We start from the raw sequence: 20,146 nt of genomic DNA on the forward strand, positions 1-20,146 counted from the left end.
AGTAAAGTTCCATGCAGGTCCATGCAAACACAGACATCATTTAAGGAAACGGTGGGCGGCTTTCATTTGGTAGTATTCAGTGTTTCCCAGATTGAAAACAGCACATTTCCTTCTTAATTGAAGAAAATAAAAGGAATCTTGTGAAATCATGGAAATGATTATGAGATGAAGCTCTGTCCATTGGAGAGGGACAGCACTCATCAAAAAGCAAGCAAAGCTTAGCAATGTAAGGTGGGAATCAGAGGGAAAATTAAGAGCTTAGAGAGTGTCCATGAACAGGAACTGCTGTGAATGTGATATATTACTCTAGCAAAAATTATCTGAACTCTCTTAAGGACAGCTTGATTGATTACACAAATCAATCAATATTATTTACTCAGACTGCCTAATAATATGTGGTCACTTGCGCGCCACCAATTTGTTCACACCAACTGTACAGCCTCATGAGCAAGTCAACAAACTTAGATGTGCCTAGTTCTTTTACATATTAGAGAGAAAGAACTTCTCCTTGTAACATGTAAGGTTGCAATGTCTGAGCTGGATTGTGGCTCAAGTAATTCATTCTGAATGTCCTGATTTCATTAACATTATTGTTAATAACATTACTGTTTCAGTAAGCTGGAATTAATTCACTCTCAAAAACTCAACCCTATGAATGTGATGTCTGATATACACCAGCTATTTCTGAATATTTGCTGTTGGTCTGCTATCCAATGATACTTCATTTCAGCATGTGATACTTTAGTCTGATGTATAAGATCATACTTTGATTGGCTCAGTGGTAGTGCATCCGTTTTGCATGCAGAAACTCCTGGGCATCTCTAGGTAGGGCTGAGAGACTCCCCCCCTCCCCGGCTGAAACCCTGGAGAGCTGCTGTTAGTCAGTGTGGACAATGCTGAGTTAAAGCACTTCTGTGTAGAAGGCAGCTTCCTTTGCTCCTGTGGTTCTAATACTCAATGTGTGCTGGAATCATGCTGGATTGCTGTTATTGCCAAAATCAAAACTCTTGAGATTCTAGAAAGTCCAAAGCACTTGAATTATGAGGTAATTTCATATTCAAATCTCAATTTGAAATTCCACATCAAAAACCTGGATTGTGGATTTAATTCCCCGGAGAAGAGGAGGAAAGTTTTTCATTTATTGAAAAAGGAACAATTGGATTTAATTTGCTTACAGGAAACACATGTGATAAGGCTACACAGGAAAGTATTGATTAATAAAAGATTGGGTCAAGAGTTTATTTCATCGGATAAGGTTAAAAAGAGAGGAGTGGTTATTTATGCAAAAGAGAGCCTATCACCGAAATTCGTTTTCAAAGATGACCAAGGAAGATTTGTGGCAATCGAAATTCAATCACAAGGAGAAAAATTTTAATAGTAGGAGTTTACGCACCAAATGAGGGGAAATCTGAATTTTTTAAGAAATTGCATGAGACATTGTTGGACTATATGGATCACAACATTATTATGATGGGAGACATGAATGGAGTGGTATCTACAAATATGGACAAGTCACAGAGACAGGTTGTAACTAAAGATGGCAGACTACCAAAAACCTTTTTTGAACTGACTGACAATATGGACTTGATTGACATTTGGAGAACTAAGAACCCCTTAGGAAGAGAGGGAACCTTCTTTTCTGAAGCCAAAATGACATGGACAAGAATTGACCAAATATGGATAACTAGAGGACTGGCACCTAAGACTTGAAAAGTGGAAATTTGCCCAAAAACTTGCTACGACCATAATGCTGTGAAAATGGAGATGAAACTAACACCAACCGGTTCCTTCAGATGGAGGATGAATGACACCTTGTTTAGAGATCAAGAGGTTATCAAGAAGGCCCAAAAAAACTTTTGAGAGACTACTTTGAGATAAATTTGAACACTATTATTGAAAAAAGAATAATCTGGGATGCAAGTAAAGCAGTTATGAGGGGGTTTCTGATCCAACAGAATACAATAAAGAAGAGACCTCAAAATGAGAAAAAAGATAAAATTTTGGAAAAAATAAAAGAGGGTGAGAAGAAACTAAGAGCGAAACCAAAGTCACAAGAGATTCTGAGAGACATAAAGTTATATCAAGTGCAATATATGAAGATGATGAATCAGGAAATTGAATGGAAAATCAAACAAATGGGACAAAGGACATTTGAATCGGCTAACAAATGTGGAAAATTGTTAGCTTGGCAAATGAAAAAAAGACAAAAGCTTAATACTATCACTAATTTGGAAGTGGAAGGAAAGAACATTCAGAATCCAGTGGAAATTAGAAAATGCTTCCAGAGGTACTTTAAACAGTTATATACACAAGGGCCACAGAAAGAGGGGAATTTTGGAGGGGGAAAAAGCGCCAGAGTCGTGGAAGGAAGCTTACATTATGCTTATACCGAAAATTGAGTCTGAAAAGACACAACTTAAGAATTACCGCCCCATATCCCTGCTTAATGTGGATTACAAAATATTTGCTGACATTTTGGCTAGTAGATTAAAAAAAGTATTAGTAGAAGAGATACATAAGGACCAAGGTGGCTTTCTCCCAGGCAGACACTTGTCTGACAACACGAGGAATATAATTAACATTTTGGAGAAGTTGCAAGTGAACATTAATACCAAAGCAGTTTTAATTTTCATAGATGCGGAAAAAGCCTTTGACAACATTTCTTGGAATTTTATGAAGAAAAATCTCCAGGGGATGGGGGTTGGTCAAGGGTTTGAAAATGGTATAAGTGCAATTTACTCAGAACAAAAGGCTAAATTAATAGTTAATAACGTGGTGACAGAGGAATTCAAGATAGAGAAAGGTACACGACAAGGCTGCCCAATTTCCACATTGCTTTTTATTTCGGTCCTGGAGGTTTTGCTAAATATGATTAGAAGGGACCGACTGATTAAAGGTATACAGGTCGGAGCCAAACAATACAAATTGAAAGCTTTTGCAGATGACCTAGTTTTGACGTTACAGGAGCCAGAATCTAGTACGAAAAGAGTATTAGAACTGATTCAAGAATTTGGTCATGTGGCAAGATTTAAGTTGAACAAGTCAAAAACTAAAGTTCTGGAGAAAAATTTGACACCGATTGAGAAAGAGAGGTTTCAGAAGGAGACAGGTTTAACACTAGTTAAGAAAGTAAAATATCTGGGGGTTAATATGACAGCTAAGAACCTAAACTTATTTAAAGATAACTATGAGAAATGTTGGGCAGAATTGAAAAAAGACTTAGAAATATGGTCAAATTTGAAGCTTTCCTTGTTGGGTCGAATTGCAGCTATAAAGATGAATGTATTGCCAAGAATGTTATTTCTGTTTCAATCATTGCAAATTTTGGACAAGATGGACTGTTTCAAGAAGTGGCAGAGAGACATTTCTAGATTTGTCTGGCAGGGCAAGAAGCCCAGAATAAAATTTAAAATATTAACTGATGTAAGGGAAAGAGGCGGATTTGCCCTGCCAGACCTTAAACTTTACTATGAATCAGCAGCATTCTGCTGGTTGAAAGATTGGCTGCTTCTTGAGAACACAGACATTTTGGACTTAGAAGGATTTAATAATGTTTTTGGGTGGCATGCATATTTGTGGTACGACAAGGTTAAAGCACATAAAGCATTTAAAAACCATATTGTCAGGAAAGCATTGTTTAATGTCTGGATAAGATACAAAGATTTACTGGAAAATAAAACCCCAAGGTGGTTGTCACCAATGGAAGCAAAGGCTCAGAAAAAGCTCAATATGGAGGCCAAATGGCCGAAATATTGGGAAATTTTGGAAGAAGAAGGAGACAAATTGAAATTGCAGAGTTTTGAAAAAATAAAAGATAAAGTGCGAGACTGGCTTCATTATTATCAAATAAGAGAGGCCTATAATTTGGACAAAAAAATTGGATTCCAGGTGGAAAAATCAAAATTGGAAACAGAACTGTTAGATCCCAAAACTAAGATACTTTCAAGAATGTATAACTTGCTGTTAAAATGGAATACGCAGGATGAAACTGTTAAATCTGCTATGATTAAATGGGCACAGGATGTTGGACATAACATTATGTTCGCTGACTGGGAACAGTTGTGGACCACCGGTATGAAATTTACGGCATGTAATGCCTTAAGAGAGAATATTATGAAAATGATATACAGGTGGTACATGACACCAGTCAAGCTTACAAAAATATATCATTTGCCCGATAATAAATGTTGGAAATGTAAGGAAAATGAAGGTACATTCTTTCACCTTTGGTGGACATGCCCAAAGATTAAGGCTTTCTGGGAGACGATCTATAATGAAATGAAAAAGGTATTTAAATATACCTTTCTGAAGAAACCAGAGGCCTTTCTCCTGGGCATAGTCGGCCAATTGGTGCCAAAGAAGGATAGAACTTTCTTTATGTATGCAACAACAGCAGCAAGAATACTTATTGCAAAGTATTGGAAGACACAAGATTTACCCACCCTGGAAGAGTGGCAGATGAAGGTGATGGACTATATGGAATTGGCGGAAATGACTGGCAGAATCCGAGACCTGGGAGAAGAGTTGGTGGAAGAAGATTGGAAGAAATTTAAAGACTATTTGCAGAAACATTGTAAAATTAATGAATGTTAAAATGATGCTGGATTGAAAATAAGTGGTATTAGCTACAAAGTTAATAAGAATATGCAAAAATGGATTGATAATGGATGAAAATATATAGTTATAATATGTTAAGATATAGAGTTAAGATAAATGAAAGAGGGTAAGGATTTGCTGATTTGATTATGTAAATGGGAATACAAAAAGGGGAGGCGTGAGGAGGTCAAGGAAACAAGCAAATGAGTTTAAAGATATAAAAAAATGGATTTGTTTTTAATTCCTTTTTTTACCTAATTGCTTTTTGCATTTTGTATTTTTATTTTTATTTTTTATTTTTCTTCTCTATGTATTTTTGTATGTCTTTTCTTATTTTTTTATATGCTTTCTTTTAATTCTGTAAATCTTTGTTTTTTGTAAAATTTCAATAAATATTTTATTAAAAAAAAACAAAAAACAAAAACCTGGATTGTGAAATAGTTGTGAATTCTGAGTATCTTCAAGGATAGGTTGCTGATGAAAATCCAACAGTGAACTAGTTTAAAAAGCTTAGCAAAAAGGGGGTGCATTAGAACCAAAATAAATGAAACTCTTTACACAGCAGCTGTTAATAATTCTCGCCTTTGTTTAGAAAGACACTTTATCATCACAAGCTTAACAATATAAAAATCTAGCTGATTCTACAGATATATACAGTCTTGAGTATGTGCATATACTTACACACATAACACATTTGTTGCATTGCTTCTTTCACCAGAAAACAAAGAGAATGGATCTTGGTTTTTGAAAATCCATCTTAACTCTGGACACTTTTAAGGCTCAGTTTTGAAAAAACCCTTCTCTCCTCTAGACAATAACACTGTGCAGGGATTTAAACTAAGTAAGCCAGGAAAGAGTGTGTCTTGAAACAGAAAGAAGTTTCGCATAGTGCAAAATGCATTATCTGATAAGACCAGATGGTTTTTCAAACGCTTGACTGGTGAGCTGTTAGCAGCAGCTGTGTATAATCTTCTAAAATAAAGTTCAGTGCCAGAGCAAACCAAGTCCTGCATTCTGTGATCCATATTAAATGGATGTGCATGACTGCTCTTACTTCACAGAACTTCATAGAACTGCTGGAGCATATTTAGTCATCTCTTGGGCACCTGAAATCTCACTAGGCATTACCCATACACTTTTTCAAGTACATCTCTTGTGGCAGTAATGGCCAGAAACTTGCTTTTTTATTCTTAAAATGAAAGGTGAGATGTTTTAGGAAGCTGAATTCTGCCCCAGGGTTCTTCTTCTTTGCTTCTGCTGAAGTGCATTGTATATCCGGCTCTGATTATGATCATGTGGTATGGCTTAATACATAGGCCAGGGTCCAAAGAATTGTGAAAGCACTGCCATGATCCCAAGGAAACAGGATTTGTTCTTCTCAAACAGCAACACTCCTATCCCCTACTGCATGGCAAACCATATTTAGCTTCTAAATAAATTTATGGTATATATTGGAGGGCAGAGCAGAAGAGAGAATGAGAGACAAATGCTTTGCATCAGGTCTTTGGATCCAGGCCATATATTTTAAAATTAGTACTACAAATGAAGCAAAATCCCTCCTTCCATGTGTAACTAAGGCTGTATCGTAAGCATCCTCACAAGGAGGTAAGTCCTATTCACCTTGGGGCAACTTTCTGCCGAGCAATCGCTTGGAGAGCTGCCGTTCTAGTTTGCTTTTGGAAAGAGGCATGGGGGGGGGCACCCCACAGTCTGTTCTTGTAAAGGAAAAGGTTGTTCCAGCAAGCAGCCAATGAGGTAGCAGGGGCAGATGAGCAGGTAAGCGGCCAAGAGGCCACAGCTGCTGAAAGGTAACCAAGGAGGAAAAGGAGCCTTATCTCCAACCAAGAAGAAGTGGAAAGGCTGCCACGAGGCCTCCTCCAATCTCTCTCTCACTACCTTGCCAGCCACCTATCTTCACTATGGCTTTGATTTCAATCTTTCCTGTGATCATACATCAGCTTAGCATGTGCTCTGAAAGGTGTCATCACTGAACATGTGGCCAAAATAAAGTAGCAATGTGGTGCTCTAAAGGTGGCTACCTTATTTATTCCTTTAAGGATATGCCACATCAGGAAATTACTCAGTTAAAGGATGTCGTCTAAGAAAAGGGAGCTCCTTTAATCATTAACAAATTCCACGAGGCTGTGGTATCCTCAAATGCTGGCTCCTAGTTACATTTGGCTTTTTTGTTTTGTTTTTTAGACTGACTATAAAAACGTGGTTAAATGGTTTGCTACAATGCCAATATGGCTGAATACAGGTAAACAGCTCCACACCTGGAAGGGAGTCAAAGCTGCACACTCCAAAGAAATAGACTTTGACATTCTTTCGATAAATAGGTTAGCAAAGCATAGGAAAACTAAGTAGTGGCATTAAGAAAAGTAGTATGCATTTATATTGTCTTTCCCGCCTTCTCTCTCCCACACAAGAGAACAAGGCCTTCAACTGGATAGTATTTGCTTAATGTTCTGTAGGAAGAAGGGGGTGTCTTTTTCCAGCTTAGATCACAGAGTTGGAAAACCAGCACAATATGAAGCTGCACTGCGTGGGGTTAATATTCTAGGAGAATGGTAATCTCTCCTGGTTTCAGCAGCTCTGTTCCTTTCCCTAAAGTTAGCAGCCCAGCAGGTAGGAAACAAACCATCAGTCCATCCACACGAGCTTTCTATCAGTGCCATCATTTGGCCAATGGTCAAAATGATGCTCCTCCACTTCCTCCTCCTGTAAATTCAGGTGGAACTGGTGGAAGAGCTTTCTTCCGCTTGTTAAAAAAGAAAGGAGGAAAAGAAACTATTCCCAATTAATACTGGCATAACAGAGGCTGGAGAGTCATTGAAGAGGATTGTGAAGTTTAGGTGTACTGTACTTTTCATTCCTGGTAGAAAGTGGCCATCTGTTCTTGGAGGCTGTGCAAAAAAAGAGGGGGGGGGGTCAGGGAGTGCCTGTAGGCTGTTTTGCACTCAGGTCCATTGTGTATCAAGGCATGCCTGTTAATAACAAGTGTTAGCTTTGTATTCCCAAAGCTGAATACTGACATAATCATTTGTGAAGATTGTTTCAATAATGTATGGCGGCAACGGTTGCTTTGAAACCCCATCTGCCTTGCGTTGACTTATCCATCCTCAAAGTGTGATTTTGCTGTTTCTGTGGCTCCAGCAGCCCTTCTTGTTGGTCCTAGGGAGAGTCAAGCTGGAGCGGCTCCTCAGTTTCACTTCCCTGTCGAGGGAGGTTTTTTTCCGCAGGATGAAGTCAAAGTTCACCTGGCTGTTCATGGCGTAAAAGACATTCGCGCTGTCCGGGATGACTAATTCTGCAATTCAAGGAAATAACAGATGGTAAAACACTCCCCTATTTTTTAGTACAGGAAGCTCACAACTTACCTACTTTTAACTTTTGCGTATTCAAGCTTTATGCACTTGGAAAAAAACATTAATCCAGGGGGAGGGAGGGCTATGGCAATCCCACACGCCATTGTTAGCTGCTTGAGCATGTTCATTTTTGTAGGAAAGTGGGATACAAATAAAATGAATGAATGAATGAATGAATGAATGTGTGTTGACTACACACAATTTTGCACAATCCCCGGAACATAACCCCTGTGTAAGTTGCAGGCTTAGCACTGTCTTCTCATGGTTTGTAACAAAGAAAATTTAACAAAGAGCATGGGTGAATCTTGCAGGATTCTCTGCACTATGAAGCTAACAGGAAAATGTCCAGCATAATGAGGAGCAGGGCGACCTGTGAATGGCCCCTATAGTGCAGGGACCAGCCCTCTATGATCCCTTACTACATGGGCACTTCCTTTTTTGCCCTCGTAGCAGGTAGGCGTGAGAGTGTGATATTTTGATTGAATTACACACAGAAGGGTCTGTGGGCCTCTCTTCCAGCATTGCAGCCCTGGCGCAAGTTGCCTCCTTTCCCAGGCTTTGAACCTCTGAACAAAAGATGCCAGGAGATCCCATTGTGGTCAGAACTCTTGCAGCCTATCTAGCTTCAACCCTCACCCTGGTGGCTCCTCTTTTCTTTGAATGAGCAAGCTGCGCCCTCCGTCCCTGCCAATGGCAACCCATTCATTTTGTCTTGCAGAACTTGCCCATTGTGAAAAGGGGGCCTGCCTACCTGTGAAATCGTTGCTCCTGCTCTCAACCCCTAGACATCGCTAGCTGGTGACTTAAGAGGTATCACAAGCAGTGAGAAGCAAGAGACTGAATGAGAAGAGCTCATGCTTTCCTTAGTGTTTGTCTCTGATTCTCCCCCCACCCCACCTTCTCTTACTGTTTCTAGGGAAGGGAGCTTCACAATTCTCCAGTCAAGGCTATACCTACTTTTGAGGTGATGGAATAGAACATGTAGGCAAAGCCTTTGCCTCTTCTCACCTGCATAATCTGTAATTAGCTATGTTTCTTGGGGCACAGCACAATCTTTTACATTGATTGATCAGCTCTGGAGCTCTCCTTGATAAGAAACCTTGAGCAAGTATTAGATGCACCATAAAAAGAACATTCATCCTATCAAGGATATAAGTACAGAGTGGATAAGTGCATCGTTTTAGACCAGGGGCAACACATTCCGGTGTGCATCTGTCATGTAGGAGTGGTGTGGTGCAGACCCTCCTCTACCTTCGGAATAAGGCAGCACCCACAAGGTGCTGTTTTCCTTACCTTTGTCTTCAGAGATGACCTGCACAAGTTCATAATCCTCTGCAGGATCAGACTCCAGATTGTGTTTCAGCATCGCTCTCTGGATGACGGCAGGAGTCTTGTCTTGGCTAGTCAACTGGAAAAAAGGTTACATTAAGGCCGGCATACTCTCAGAAGCAGAATTTAATTATCTGTTCCCTATTATCAGCACACAAGGTATTAAAATGACTGTTTCTGAAATGAAATATCAGCTATGGCTTAAACCTTCAGATGGCAGTGACCTGTGACAACACTTTGTTGAGAAGAAAAGATCGCATCCCAGTGTAGACGCTCTCATCCCCACAAACAAGTCTGTTTCCGGAGCCAGTGCTTATGGAAGGATGTGACACCAATCTAGCTCTTCACTGTTCAAACAAATGCTTACCAAACTATGGCAGGAAAGTGTGGTTTGGGAAATTAAGTCACCTTGTTGGAGGTGGGGGGAACCTTTGGGCCACAGACCAAATGTGGCCCATCAAATCTCCCCATTTAGTTCACAAGGTCATTTCCCCCCTAATCACACCTATTATATGTGACAACACATACAGAGCAGGCAGGGATGTCATTGGGTCCTATGACTGAAAAGCAGGCTTGAACTCCCTGCACATCAGCTGATGAGTTCAAGCCTGCTTGCATACCATGCCCCGCCCCTGTTCACTCACCTGTCCATCACGTGATATCATTATGGTGGGTGCTCCCACCCACCTGTCACAGCTAGCCTGTGGGGTGGGGAGAGGCAAAATTCTGGCCCACAATGCCAAAACGGTTCCCGATCCCTGCTGTACATTATCCATTCCCCCTATATTCTGTCGTTTTGTGGACACTGGTGTAATCCCATGCAGCAGGATTTCCCAGCAGCATGGCCACTACCTGGAAAGCACAGTCCCAGCCCGGAGTCCTGACTGAGAGAGCAAAGGGAAAGGCCAGCTGCTGGCAGGCAATACTGAGTGGGATATTCTGCAACTGCCCCCAAGATCTCTTGTGTTGGGGGCTGGCTATGGGTACATGTGAGGCTTCCAGTTTCACTCTAGGGAAAACACAGCATCCAAAGTCTCTGAAAAACTGGCCCAGGCCAGTTTCTGACTAATTAGAAAACACTAATTATCTCTTAGATTTTTACCTAACCTCTCTTCTGTTAAGTGGCTTTGTTCAGCAAGCAGAGCTTGGTTCTGTGCACAGAAGAGGGAATGCCTTCCTCGGTGGCTGCTGTGGAAACTCCTTTTAAGATGCAGCTTTCTATGGACTCCAGACTGCTGGTTCACCATTTTTGGGGATGATGATGAAGTAGTAATAGTAGCAGTAGCAGCAGTAGTTTCCTGCCCTTCATCTTAGGTCGGTTCACAGCACAATCACAAAATGTTTGTTAAAAGAGCTTGAAAATACACATAGCAACTTTGCTCCTCAAGGGGAGAGAGAAAAAGATTTGACTTTTTTGCTTTCTCAGTCCTGGTGTGGCTGCGTTCTGTTGCCACCAATCAGCTGGAGCTGGCACCAGGCAAGGAGACTTTTTTTAATGGAACGTGCAGCAAAGTTATACCTAATCAACAAATGCAGACAGAACGTCTTAGTTTAAGTTAAGCACAGAATGTAGGGACATAAGGAGCTGCCTTTTACAGAGTCAGACTGCTGGTCCATCCAGTTCTCCAAGGTTTTGGAAGGGAGTCTTATCCAGCCCTACCTAGAGATGCCAGGAATTGAACTGGGGCTATTTGCATGAAAAGCACATGCTCCACCACTGACTGGACGGAAAGCGACCCGGAAGGAAGCCACCCCGACATTCATTACCTACCATGATGCTCTTGTACATATTGCCATTATTGTCTTCTACACTGATGCGGATGATGCAGGTGTCTTCGTTCTGCTGATTGTAAACGGGAGGCGAGACTGTTGAGGTAATGGAGGTGACTGAGATGGAGCGTTTGTGCATTCTGGGGTTGCTGGCCAGTAAAGGAGGAGACGAGAGGGCATTGGTGAAGGATGACAACCCTGATGAAGACGTGTCCATTGAGTGGATAGAGGAACAAGAGGAGGAGGATTCAGAGAGCTAAGGGGGAAATCACAAAATAAGAATATTCATTTTACTAACGTTTGATGTTAAGGACCTGTTCAAAAACCACAACTTGCTAACTGTGGAGCGGTTAGCAAGAACAGATCTGAGGTTCCTGCCCTTTGCTTCACACTGAATGTCAGAGGTAATGACTACCACTGGAAAATCCATGTACTTTGGAAAGCAGGATCTCCCTGTGTAAGCATTTCCTTGTATGTGCAGTGAAAGGGGACAGAGCATAAGTCTGGGATCCACTCCAGTTCAGGGCAGAAGTATCATCTGAAAAAGGGCATGGGTTTCCAGAAATACAGAAAATGGGTGGTGCCACATATTAGAGACCCCATCTCATTGTGGTCCCATAATATACTGCATGAGACGTTCTGTGTACCATGTTTTAGTGTATGGCACAAAAATGGCAAGCAGAAATGAGAGGGCACTATTTTCATGGTGTTCCTTGATCATTCCAGGTTTGTTGTGGGGTTTTTTTCTTTTTGTTTCAACTGAGGCAGCTATGGTCAACCTGTGGGCCCTCCAGATGCTGCTGGACTATTGGATTTGTAGCTGGTTGACTGACTAAACCCAAACAGTGCTCACAAATGGTTCTTCACCATCCTGGGGAGGAAAGTGACAAGTGATGCAGGTTCTGTCATGGGCCCATTGTTCAACATCTTTATAAACAACTTGGATGAAGGAATTCAGGGGGTGCTCATCAAATTTACAGAAGAGACCAAACTGGGAGGGGTAGCTAATGCCACAGAAGACAGAATTCAAGGTGACCTTAACAGATTGGAGAACTGGGCCCAAACTAACAGAATGAATTTCAATAGGACAAGTGTCAGGTTCTGCACTTAGGCAGGAAGAACCAGATACACAAATATAAGATGTGGGACACTTGGCTTATTAGCAATACATATGAAAAGGATCTAGGGGTCTGAATAGACCACAAACTTAACATCGGTCAACAGTGTGATGCAGGAGGGAAAAAAGCTAATGCTATTCTAGACTGCATCAACGTAAGTCTATGTCCAGATGAATGGAAGTGCTAGTCCTTCACACCTGGAGTCCTGTGTCCAGCTCTGGGCCCCACAGTTTAAGAAGGATATTGGCAAACTGGAACTTGTGCAGAGGAGGGTGACCAAAATGATCCAGGGTCTGGAAACCAAGTCTTATAAAGAATGCTGGAGGGAGTTGGGTATGTTTAGCCTGGAGGAGAGGAGATATGATAGACATCATCAAATATCTCAAGGGCTGTCACATGGAAGATGGAGCAAGGGTAGGACTTGAACCAATGGCTTCACGTTACACGAAAGACGATTCCAAGTAATCTTCAGGAAGAACTTGATGATGGTAAGAGTTGTTCAACAGAGGACTCTCCCATGAGAAGTGGGCTCTCCTTCCTTCTGTTTTAAAAATGCCACTGCTCTTACCAACAAGTTTATGGGAATTTAGTAGGCTCTGTAAAAATGCTTTCCTGCCAACCCATCTAATGAGTGAATATCACCATTTTCTTTGGTAGATGGAAAGTTTACACTGACCTTCTGTTCTTCTAAGATGAAGGGAGAAATGATTACTGAGCCCTTTAGACCTATATCTCTAATTACCATTCATATTAAACTTTTGCCTGGAGAAGAGCCATTACAGAAGCTAAGACGGCTTTTGGATTTATATAATTATCCGATAATTACAAACTATCAACACTGTATGTACCCATTAAAGGGCACTGCGAATTTCTTTGCTGCATTTAGAAGAGCAGGCCAGCAGATGGCAGCAGAATCAAAGATGTTTTGGAAGCATGTATATTTATCTTGCAAAGGAGCTCTCCCACCGCAGGAGAGCATCTTGCACAGGTCTTTAGGGGTTTCAGTAGGCATGGCTTTGTGAATAGCTGGAAACTTAGCCATTGTCCATAAAAACAGAAGCCTTAGAGTTTCCCCAGGGCTCAACTATTTGAGGCTCTTTCATAAATTTTACAATGCCACAAGGTGCGCAGCAAAAAAAGTTGGGGTGGGATTGAGACAAGGAGGAAGACGATGGAAGCAAGAGAAAACAGGGGAATTCAGCACTGTCTGTTTGGTTACGCAGAGGGTGGCCTACACACCATGCCTTTAAAGCACCTTTGATGAGTCCCAAGAAACGTCTTCCAAATTAGGGGTGGCTGAAGCATTTTGGCTTGGGGGACACATGCAGATGCAAAGGCCCGCCCTTGAAGAGCCACATGCAGGCAGAGGGCATGGGCAAAACATAAAGCAGCATCCTATCACAGTCGGTGTGGCCTCTCTGCAGTTCCTTCAACCACACACTGACTGACAAACATGAGCAGACACTGCTCTCACACAGGCACCACAGAGATTGCGGCAGAGATTTAAACCTCTCCCCTCAGCCCAGTACTGTTTTGAGGGGGAAGGCAGGAGCTGGCAGGCCCATAGGCTCACCACCCCACTAGAAATTAAGAGCGGTCTTCTCTGGACATTGGCAAATACATACTTTCTTCTGGGGCTCATCAGGAGTGTCTGTGGGAGAGATGCAGATGTCCTCAGTCTCTGAATGGTTGGAATCACAAGACGATACGCTGACGGAATCCATGCTTTCACCGGAGCTCCCGCTTGGCGTGGACTTGGGCTGCTCTTTGGTCGGGGTGCTGTTGGCAATTAGGTCAGATCCCAGAAATAACCTGGCGAAAAGCAAGTGAGGAAATGAAAGGGCACCAAGTGCTGGTGGGAAGTAGAGATGCTGAACACGTCTAAGGTATCCTCAGATAACTCCACCCATAAAGCAGATACTGCTATTATGCACAAGCCCTTGTATCTCCAAACAGTACATTCAGAAGTGAGATTTAATATGGTGTGAACTGAAGCCCTATAGAACAGGCCTGTACAACTGGTGGCCTACTAGGCCAGAGACATTCTCCTCAACAAACCATCAGTATCACACTCAAAGGGGAAAAAACTTATTTTTAGGTGACACTGAAGTCCAGCTAGACTTAATCATATCTGTTAAGATTCAAACTGTGTCTGTTGGAGATGTAAAGTTATGAATACATATATTCTGGTCATCCCCTAAAATGAGATTGTTCTGGAGTGTTGTATTAGGTGAAACTGACTGTATTGCAGAATATACTCTGCCAATAAATCCACTACTGAGTTTTGTAAAAGATCATGTCCTCTTAGAACACAGAGAAATGATAACATGCCCATATGGCAATTGGTTATAATAATTGCAGGAAAATCAATGCTCCTGCACTAGATGATTGCATTATTGTGGTCTAGAAAGGTGTCCAAATGATAAGACTAACATAGATTATGAGAAGGGAGACAATATGACAGTTGATTTATTAAAAAACTGAGTGTAATGAAACAAGGAAATACAGAACCATTACTGGGAACACTGTAGAATAAGCTAAATCCCAGACTCTTCACCAAACAGAGAAAATCAGTAAAAATGGCTATTTTCCTCGCCTCCCGTAATTAAACATAGGCACTATGCATCTTCAGTTTATTCTTCATTTGCTAAAACCATTTTTGTAAAAGAAATAACAACTTATGGCCTACCGGGCAAAATGCAGCCCAGCCCTGCCAGCTGTACATGGTGCCTTGCCAAGAAGCCTTGACAACCATCCTGGTTTCTCTGCAGTTCCCAGCAGGTAGAAAACAGGAGTTTTATTGAGCCCCTGAAGGGCTGTGGGAGGCTTGGTGAGTCACAAAGCATGTCTCATGTTCACTGAGAAAATGGCAAAAGACTTCTGTGGGTGTTTACACAACTGGGCCTCAAAACGCCAAGATTCCCAAAATGTTTTTAATTCAAGGTTTCCTCTTCTTCAAGCAGATTTTGTGCATTAGGACATTGCCTCTTGGATCAATCAAGTTAGAGCACAAGCCAGCTACAGTTATGCACCTTTATGGAAGGCTGTTGTTTCAGCAAAGACATTTTAGTCACATCATCACCACCATCATTTGAGATGATTAATCAATTACAATGCTCAATTAAAGCTGCATATGCAGCAAGGTGCAGCACAGGTAAGGGAAATTCCTGATTACCGTAATTGGGGGACATTTTTGATCCCTTAATTCAATGAATTGATGTTGCAGTTCTATTTTTTAAAGCCCCCTTATGTGAAGGGAGAGTTAAACACAGGCTTAAAGCAGTGGGATTTTAAAGTGCTGAAACTTGGATGCATGATGGCCTTGGTTTTGAATTTTTTTCAAAATGCAGGTCCTTCCTAGCCTCAGATGCATGGGTGAAGGCTTGTTTTTTAAATGGAATTAAGTGCATGTGAGTAACTTGATGATTCTATAAGCTACACCATAGTTTAGCACAGATGCACAAGGTTTGTTCTTTGGCTACAGGCTGTGGTTAAGGAGGAGGGAGCTGAACCATGATCCCAGAAACCAAACCTTGGCTTAGCTGCCACATCATACCAGGCTAAAGGAAGGTGTGAGGGAGCTCCTCTCTGGAGGTGAGGGGGGTTATTCATAGTGCTGTTCACCCGAGCCCACACCAACGCCCTCAATCCATACTCACAGGCTAAGCCTCTTCACCATGCTCTTCCGAGGTTTTGGTGATGTGGTCGTTGTGTCAACAGCTGCCTCCACCTCACAGGAGAGGGCATAGCTGCAAAATGGAGGTCACTTTGGAGTTAGGACTACATTAAAATCTTGCTAAACATGAAATAAAGTACCTGAATCAAAGCAACGTTTTGGCTATGCATGATTATTATTTAATAAATTTGTATACTGCCCTTCATCCATAGATCTCAGGATGGTTTACAGCATAAAAATGCAAGATAAAAACACAAATTACATAATAAAAACAAAAACAAAACAATTACTCTTATTAAAATTACTTAAGGCAAATGGCATAAATACTGAGTTGCATTTTTTTTGCTGCACAGTAATTCCTTTTATTATGCACTTCATCTAAACAAAATAGGACACGTTCTCTGGGGTCTAAGTTAAAAGTTAGCCAGGGTGGTATGTAACCATGTGATCCATCATAACCCTTTGGGGAGTAGATATCAATGTGGCCAGGGCAGAGTGGGAGCAGCTATGTAGCTGATCAAGATAACATGTGAATGAGCACAGGCAGGTATCAGGAAGAGATCAGGACCAGTCTGGGTACCCATGCACACCACAGACATTATTGGATGAGTTTATAAAATAGTATCTAAAACTTACTAGTTACAGATAGGTAGCCGTGTTGGTCTGCCATAGTCAAAACAAAAAAAAAATTTTCCTTCCAGTAGCACCTTACTGTACCATACACAGATAAAAGTAAACAAGTCCCTACTTGTAGGCTCACAATCTAAATTTTAAAAAATGGCACGAAAGGGGGGGGAAAGGAAAACTACATGTGAGCAAAGCTAAAAGGAACACAGGGAGTAATAAGAAGAAAAGGTAGTCTCCACAGTAGCTAAGCCACATGTTATACATGGGTTGTAAGTTGTCACAGGTGCTGGCTGACCATCCTTGGCTCAGATGACTGTTGGCTAATAGTAAAAAACTACAGATTTTACTTTAGTGAGCCATTTCAGAATTAACAAAGGAATGTTAATGTGTCCTGATGGCTTAGAATATACCCTTTAGATGGTAACACTACTCCAAACTAGAGGGAGGAGCAGAAAAGGTTTGGAGCCACATTCACAGTAGATGGAGAAAGAGGTGGAAGTGCAGCCTTGCAGCAGCTGCATAAGTTTATCTCTAATAAACTAGTGCAATATGAGCAGCTTTGTTGCCTGATGCAGAAGAATCTACTGGTTTCCAATCACAGAAGGCTGGATCATTCTTACTTCCAGTCCATAGCACATTTTGCATATGTTCATTGATAAGTCTGTTCCATCCCATTTTTGCATCAAACTGATTTTTTAAAAATCTGTAAGAAAATCCTTATTTAAATACTATTTTATTTATTTATCCTAAAATATGATTTAGTTCTTATAAAGAACAACAGTTTCAAGTGTCATATTCTTTGAGCTGAGAACTGTATTGTAACATCCATCAATAATTACAATCTGATCTAGATTCAGGTAGGGAGCCATGTTGGTCTGACGCAGTCAAAATAAATAAAAAAATTAAATTAAAAAATTGTCCAGTAGCACCTTAGAGACCAACTAAGTTTGTTCTTGGTGTAAGCTTTCGTGTGCATGATAGACTGAAACAGAAGTCACCAGACCCTTATATATAGTGGGAGGGTGGGGTGGGGTTTTTATCAGAAGGGTAGTAGGAGATGGGTGATTGACTCAATGGGTATGGTAAACCTGTTGATAACTGTTATACAAGGGTCTGGTGACTTCTGTTTCAGTGTATCTGAAGAAGTGTGCATGCACATGAAAGCTTATACCCAGAACAAACTTAGTTGGTCTCTAAGGTGCTACTGGACGATTTATTTATTTATTTATTTATTTATTTAAATTTATTTTGACTACAATCTGATCTGTGTATTGGTCTGGGAGGTATGAATATGGCTAGTTCACTTTAAAATGCAGAGTGAACAAAATCGTCCTCCATCACTACTTTGAATACGTTTTGCTTGCTTGCTTGCAAATAAAACAAATTACAAAGCCACTATAAGGCTCTAGTGCTCTTTCATCCAGACTAAACCCAGTAGTGCTACCCCTGGAACATTTCCACTTGGTGAAATGGGAGTACAAGTACACTCCTCTTACCAATATAAGGTAAAAAAGGTAAAAGTAAAAGACCCCTGGACGGTTAAGTTCTGTTGTATTTGACTATGGGGTTACGGCGCTCATCTCACTTTCAGGCCAAGGGAGACAGCTTTCCGGGTCATGTGGCCAGCATGACTAAACCGCTTCTGGTGCAACGGAACACCGTAATGGAAACCAGAGCGCATGGAAACGCCGTTTACTTTCCTGCCACAGCGGTACCTATTTATCTACTTGCACAGGCGTGCTTTCAAACTGAAGGTTGACAGGAACTGGGGCAAAGCAATGGGAGCTCACCCCGTCACGGGGATTTGAACTGCTGACCTTCCAATTGGCAAGCCCAAGAGGCTCAGTGGGTTAGATCACAGCGCCACCTGCGTCCCTTACAAATATATGAATACCAGAGCCAGACAAGTACCATGTATGCACATTTCCAAGTTCTTACATTGCCATGTACTTTCACCAGTGTTTTACAAACATATATTTGTTCTGCTATCTTTTATGATGGATGGGAACACCGCACACACACACAGACAGACACACACACACAGGAGAGAGAGAGAGAGAGAGAGAGAGAGAGAGAGAGAGAGAGAGAGAGAGAGAGAGAGAGATGGATGGGGAGAGGAATCTACCATATAGAAATGTTTCACCTCACCTTTCTTCCTCTGTTAAATGCCGCTGTTTCTTGAACCACTGAATGAATTTTCTGTCTGAAGTCATGCAATAACTATTGCAGGAAGATTGTAAGAGCTTAATCTGAGCAATCACTTCAAACTCCTGAAAAAGGAAATAAAATAATTAGACTATTAATAAGGGAACAAAGTTAAACACAGAGTTGCTAACAGACCAGAGTGGCAGAAAACTACAGGACAATCAGAGAAGTTAAAGATGGCACGACACAGATTCACCTGCAATAGCATGCAGCCTGGTTTTGAAAGGTGCCCACACTCTGCTGCTTCAACAAAATGAATGGACCTAAGGGGCACTCTGTGCTGCACAGGCTCTGCTGAAGTGCTGTGCAGTGTATGTGGGGTTTTACGAGAGGTCAGCCAGGCTCTGGCAAGCAATGCACGCTTCCTCCAGGGCTTCCCCCAACACTGGAGCTACAAAGCAAGAGGGATGATGCTTAGCTCCAAGCAGGGGCAGAAGCGAGGTGCAAGCAGAGAGCCAAAACTAATTTAAATACAATAATCCAAAATCCACTTTAAGCATTGGAACACACACACCCCTCCAAATACTGTTTTTTGTTTTTGTTTTTTTAAATGTTACACGTGCCCTGAATATCTTCAGTGATGTCTTCCTAACACAGCAAAACTTAATTTATAGGAAGCATCTGAAGAGATTTTTCTTTGTGTAGCTAATCAGAACAGAATGGAGTGGGGCGGGGAGCACTCAATTGCTTTCAAAGGTTTGGATTAGGAGGAAGTTTCGCAGCTGTGTCCGATGTCCCCTGAAGGCTGCCTTGCAGTTCCATTTGCAAGTTTATCTAGTTGTGTCACCTCCTGCCTGCCTCTGAAGCCAAAAAGAAGATGAGGTGCAGATCAGCCAGGGAACACAGTAAAGAAAAAGCAAACTTACCCGCCTTCTCTTTTCAAAATTTATTAGCCCTCCCTGCAAGAAACAGAGAGAGGAAGGATTAGTTTCAAAATCCATTTGTCTATATGTTCTCAATTTAATAATTATACAGTTTTTAACAGTAAAATAGCTGCTTTCAAATGTATTTTGCTATAGGATCACATCTTTTCCTTTTCAAAAGGACTAATCTTTCAAGCCCTCCAGATATGGTTGGACTACAACTCCCATCATCCCTGGGGCTATAGGAAGAGGGCACCATACTGGCTACTCCAATCTGCCACCAACTAAAAGTCTTGTCGTCACCTCCTTCAGTCGCTTGACCCTGAGCTAGCCTGGTGGTTCTGTGGACAATATCATAGTCACTGCTCTGAAGAAAAGTCCTGGAGCTGCATCCTCCCTCCATTACACTACTGGTAAAGCTCCTATGTCAGGGCAGTTCAACAGGAGGCCCAACATTTGACCCCGTTGCTCTGCCTTCCCAAAGCTGGGGAGGGAGGCATGAGGGCTGGAGTCCTCCCTCCTTCTTCCCAAAGCCTAATTAGTGCTTTCCCAGCTTTGGGAAGGAGGTGGGAGACCTCTACGATCCTGCCAGAG

The 20,146-nt window shown here is 41.5% G+C and overlaps 1 protein-coding gene across 5 annotated transcripts in view; it reads right to left on the minus strand.

The window, feature by feature from the left end:
- Nucleotides 1-5,162: 5,162 nt before the first annotated feature.
- RGL1 (ral guanine nucleotide dissociation stimulator like 1) overlaps nucleotides 5,163-20,146 on the minus strand; it is a 128,742-nt gene continuing 113,758 nt past the window's right edge. For all 5 annotated transcript variants that reach the window (XM_083621384.1, XM_083621388.1, XM_083621386.1 and 2 more), the window contains 7 exons: nucleotides 19,556-19,588; nucleotides 18,633-18,754; nucleotides 15,841-15,930; nucleotides 13,807-13,993; nucleotides 11,065-11,319; nucleotides 9,258-9,372; nucleotides 5,163-7,906 (listed from right to left, as the gene is read on the minus strand). In XM_083621384.1, the coding sequence (XP_083477510.1) occupies nucleotides 7,719-7,906; nucleotides 9,258-9,372; nucleotides 11,065-11,319; nucleotides 13,807-13,993; nucleotides 15,841-15,930; nucleotides 18,633-18,754; nucleotides 19,556-19,588 (990 nt within the window). In that variant the 3' untranslated portion in view covers nucleotides 5,163-7,718. The remainder of the gene's footprint in view (nucleotides 7,907-9,257; nucleotides 9,373-11,064; nucleotides 11,320-13,806; nucleotides 13,994-15,840; nucleotides 15,931-18,632; nucleotides 18,755-19,555; nucleotides 19,589-20,146) is intronic.

This window comes from Podarcis filfolensis (assembly GCF_964270895.1).
Source record: "Podarcis filfolensis genome assembly, chromosome: 6".
NCBI lineage: Eukaryota > Metazoa > Chordata > Lepidosauria > Squamata > Lacertidae > Podarcis > Podarcis filfolensis.